At 49.2% G+C, this 5,096-nt stretch overlaps 1 protein-coding gene across 1 annotated transcript; it reads left to right on the top strand.

Annotated features, from left to right (window-relative positions):
• Positions 1-925: 925 nt before the first annotated feature.
• On the top strand, positions 926-2,227 carry LOC120640884 (acidic endochitinase-like). Its single transcript, XM_039916808.1, has 2 exons — positions 926-1,568; positions 1,653-2,227. Exons 1-2 carry the CDS (start codon positions 1,078-1,080, stop codon positions 2,056-2,058), a joined length of 897 nt encoding a protein of 298 aa, XP_039772742.1. The 5' UTR covers positions 926-1,077; the 3' UTR covers positions 2,059-2,227.
• Positions 2,228-5,096: the final 2,869 nt, after the last annotated feature.

Here is a 5,096-nt window from a genome sequence, read left to right as displayed (position 1 = left end):
CCAAAGACCAAGCGCACGATCACACCGCGCGGTTGACAATTCACTCATCACAAGCAGGATAGAGCACTCTCGTTCCTCAGAATATATAGGAGTACAGTTTGGAGGGCAAATAGCCTCTTCTAGAGATAAGAAAGGTTATCCTAAGTTGATGGGATGGTTAACTTTAATTTAGAAAAGTCACCCAAGTATAAGGCAGATAGCATAAATGAATTATAAAAAAAATCAAAACCATGGTGCTTGTTCAAGAAATCAGCTGGCAGAGGAAAAAAAATGTTAGCACCATGAAGAATGCAGCTCTTGTTGTAACATGTCAGTAGTGTGAATCTCATCTACCAATCGAGAATGCGCTAAAGCTGAAAATTTTAGTTGGTCCATATAATTAGGATAAAACATCAAGTGATTAGCAGAAATAAAATCTATTCAATCATTAGGAGAAACAAACATCCATGTTTCATGGCATCGTGAATGAAAAATGAAGGAATGCAAACAATGTAGGCAGAAAAGAAGCTGCTCAAAAAAATAGAGCCAATTTTGTCTCATGCCAAGTTGTGGTTTGAGTTGAGGGGGTGTTTAGATCCATGTGCTGATGCTTCAAAGTGCTAAAATTTAGCACAATCTAATTTAAATGGGAGTGCTAATGGGGTGGGCTAAACTTCAGTCAAGACTCAAAAATTTTAACCAAAATATAAGTGCTAATAGATGCTAAAGTTACTCAACTTAACCCATCCGAAAACGTTTCGTATTCCAAATCAGCTCCGATGATTATCCTATACGTTGATCAACGGGGAAGGTAAACTGCATACCGGAGTAACCGGTCCAACTTTACTTAACCGCAACTCCTGACGGTAAATTCACACTCGTGCGGACGAACCACGGCACGGAACCTGCTCAAAATTTTCTCACGTCGTTCACTGTTCACATTGCTTGTGCTAACACTGTCAAACCATTATAAAAGGGAGATACCACTATGCACAATTCGCCATCCATCCATCTCTTTACTCAGGACTCGTAAAACTTCACTACAGTCAGTCTACAACTACAATTATATCCAATTGGGCACGTTGAATTGCTGAAACCATGGCAGGGCGAGCTCTGACTCCCTTCCAGCTCATGGCCATCCTCTTGGCGGCGTTCCTTGCCACATGCCACGCCGGCGGCATCGCTGTCTACTGGGGCCAGAACGACGGCGAGGCGTCCCTGTCCGACACGTGCGCGTCCGGCAACTACAAGTTCGTCATCCTCGCGTTCGTGTACAAGTTCGGCAAGGGGCAGACGCCGCAGCTGGACCTTGCCAGCCACTGCGACCCCTCGTCGGGCGGCTGCACGGGGCTGAGCGAGGACATACGCTCGTGCCAGCGCAGCGGCGTCAAGGTCCTGCTCTCCATCGGCGGCGGCGACGGCAGCTACGGCCTGACCTCCGAGGGGGACGCGCGCGACGTCGCCGCGTACCTCTGGAACAACTACCTCGGCGGCACGTCGTCGTCCCGGCCCCTCGGCGACGCCGTCCTTGACGGCATCGACTTCGACATCGAGCTCGGCGGCGCCAAGTACTGGGACAGCCTCGCCAGGTGAACTCTCGCAGCCTAGTCACGCTCTCGGCTCGATCGTGCTAAGCGCGCGTATGCTCATCACCGGCGCCTCACCCCGTGCAGGGACCTGAAGAACATGGGCAAGAACCTGGGCGGCAAGGGGGTGCTGCTGAGCGCGGCGCCGCAGTGCCCGTTCCCGGACGAGTGGGACGGCAACGCCATCAACACGGGGCTCTTCGACTTCGTGTGGGTGCAGTTCTACAACAACCCGCCGTGCCAGGTGAGCGCGGGCCGCGGCGCGTTCATGGACGCTTGGAGGCAGTGGGAGTCGGTGCCGGCGGGGCAGATCTTCCTGGGCCTGCCCGCCTCCAAGGACGCCGCGGGCACCGGGTTCGTGCCCGCCGGCGACCTCAACTCCAACGTGCTGCCGCTCATCACGGGCTCGCCCAAGTACGGCGGCGTCATGCTCTGGTCCAAGTACTACGACGATCGCACGGGATACAGCTCGGACATCAAGAGCCACGTGTGATATTTGCAGAGCTGTTACAGATACAGAGCCGCGATGTAGTGTACTCCTATTCCCTAGTGCAGTGATTTGTTGGTGTTTGACTGTTGAGCTGTGTTCCATGTACATTCTTTCGTTTCATGTAGTATCGCACCACTGAATAAAACGGAGATACCACTTGGTTGCAGAAGCACTCTTTCTTTGTCAAATTTTTTTTGACATGTTTTCTCTGTCAATTTTTATCTCCGCCGCTGATCATAAATCATCGTGCAGCCCTGAAGCCTGAAGGCCTGAACTTACCTCATACTGCGAGGACAGAACAATCACACAAAAGCTTTGAGCAGAAAAACTAGCGAATTGACATCTGCCCCCCCCCCCCCCCCCCCCCCACAACGGGAACATCTGCTGCTCTGAAAAATGAGACGGTGCCTCCGAAATGGCGCTCCGCTTTCTGAATGAAGTTGTAACCATGAACTTGTGCAGACTACTGAAAACTATAGCTCGGCTCATCAGTAGCGTCAATCGCCTTTTCCATTTTATGTCGACATTGCTGGAGCACCAGACAGCACTGAATAATTGGAAACGCATAGAGTAATCGTCATTTCCTTCATTTCACTGAAGAACTAAGTGGAGAATCAAAACAGAGTTGAGTAACCTCGCCTTGTCCGCGCCACGTGTGGGCCCAAGATAATCACGCTCTTTGGTCTTTGCTCCTGTTAGGTAGTTTAGGATCACTAGCCTAAGAGAGAACCACAAACAGGGCTCGGATTAGGGTCTCATACCATCGATCTTGAGCTCCCATCGCCTCTTATTCCTCTGTTCTTCTCCTCTTGCTTCTTCTAACCACCTTAGGCACGGGAGAGCCCTTCCCAGTGTTTTCAGCACCATATAGATTGGGTTTTCTTAATGGGCAGATGCTTAGATTAGAACACACCCATGCAGGAGCCTCTCATCTTCTCTGTCTATCTGCCCTAAGGGGTTAGCCCCTTATTTATAGGCGCTGCACACTAGAGGGACACCCCATTTAGTGTGTTCTAGAGTTTTTGACCTCCAATCAAGGTCAAAATTTGCTGCTTTGTCAGCTAGTTTTGGCTGACAGATCACATTCACATTTGTTCACACTAACAGCTTCATCTCCATAGTAGGGTGACTCACTGTTTTTTATTTGAAAGGAAGCAGTGAGTGATTCGTTTACTCTGTTGGTATTGGCTTGTGCTCCATGCTGAACTTGACAAAAACGTGACTTGGGACTAAGAGGGAGTAGCACTCCTTGCATTGCCCAGCCCACTGAACTATATAAGGTGGAGCTGGGCTTTCTTTCGCGGGATCGGAACACCTGTTGTAATCAACCAGCACTCGAACGCAAGGAATACAAAGCACACCACCACCGATCCTGACAGTAGGGTAGTTGACTGAACCAGTCCAAATCTTTATTTTTTAGTGTTAGCCATTGAGCTATGGAGAAGCACGGATCAAATTTACTAGCCGGTGTACGAAACATCGATAGCTGGTGCGCCACGTAGGAGAAGACGCGCACTCTCACTGCCACGTGATCGTTCGATGGCGGCTCCCAGCGTCAACACGGCGGCCGAGGTCCTCAGGGACTCCATCCGCTTTGGCAGCCTCAAGTTCGCCGCCAACAGCGCCGGTGGACTCAGATACGTGCCCAACTTCAATCCAGACCAGGTCATCCGTTTCAGGAGTTCGTAGCCGACCAGCTCGACCACCATCACCTCCGCGGCGTGGGAAAGGAGGTTCCCATATCCCGCTTGCGGAGGACACCGCCGTCGCGGAAGGTGGCACCCTCGTAGTGGACCTCGAGGCTCTCGCGTGGCATGTCGACACACACACCTCGGGCCCGATTAGCCCTGCTAATAGGTTGGAACCTGTACCATACCCAATCCCATCCAAAATTAACATATTTAGATAACCAACCCCACCCAACTCAATTAGTTAATTTCTCAACTCTAACCAACCCGCCCCATTATAAGCGGGTAACCCATAAAAACCCATGGATTCTACTATGCAGAGGAATTTAGTGGTTCTACATTTAATGTGGAGACCACATATATGTCTAGCCACACTAATTTGCAGAGAGTATCTGTCAGTCATATTGACTCATCTCTAAAAATTTCAGTCAATTTCGATAAAATTTTATAGTGTGAACGCGAGATTTTAATTCTAGGGTCCGGCTCTTGATGTGGAGCCCACGTGTAGTTCTAGCCACGCTGCTTTGCACAGAGTAGCTGCCAGTCGTACTGAGTCATCTCCAACAAATTTCAGTCAATTTCGATAAAATTTTATAGTGTGAACGCGAGGTTTTAATTCTAGGGTCCGGCTCTTGATGTGGAGCCCACGTGTAGTTCTAGCCACGCTGCTTTGCACAGAGTAGCTGCCAGTCATACTGAGTCATCTCCAACAAATTTCAGTCAATTTTGATAAAATTTTATAGTGTGAACGCGAGGTTTTAATTCCAGGGTCCGGCTCTTCATGTGGGGCCCACAGGTAGTTCTATCCACACTGCTTTGCACAAAATAGCTGCCAGTCGTACTGAGTCATCTCCAACAAAATTCAGTCAATTTCGATAAAATTTTCTGATATAAACACGTGGTTTTAATTTCAGAGTCCAGCTCTCACGTGGGACCCACATTTATATATAGTTATACTATTTTGTAAAAAATATCCATTTCAACCCACCCCAACCCGCCTCAACCCGCATTTATATAGAACCCGCCCCGACCCACCCCATTAACTAATACAACCCATTTTAAATCATCCAAACACATTCCATTTCAAAACCCACCCCATAAAATTCATTTCAACCCAACCCATTAGCAGGCCTAGGCCCGATCCGGAGCCCGAGGGATGTCGGCGCACCTTCTACACGCTAGCAAATGTCCCCTCCCAGCCAGGGTTCACCTAACCGGTGGGAACCGATCCGGTTTGACTGGTTACCGGTCAAACCGGTCCGGACCGGTTCCGGTTTCGGCCGGTATCCAACCGGCCAAAATTCAAAATTTAAATTTAAATTCAAAAAATGAAAAATTCTCAAAAAAATTCTA

Source organism: Panicum virgatum, chromosome 7K, assembly GCF_016808335.1.
Source record: "Panicum virgatum strain AP13 chromosome 7K, P.virgatum_v5, whole genome shotgun sequence".
NCBI classification, from domain to species: domain Eukaryota; kingdom Viridiplantae; phylum Streptophyta; class Magnoliopsida; order Poales; family Poaceae; genus Panicum; species Panicum virgatum.
The sequence above is the reverse complement of the archived record's forward strand: the minus strand, read 5'-3'. Positions and strand labels throughout refer to the sequence as shown.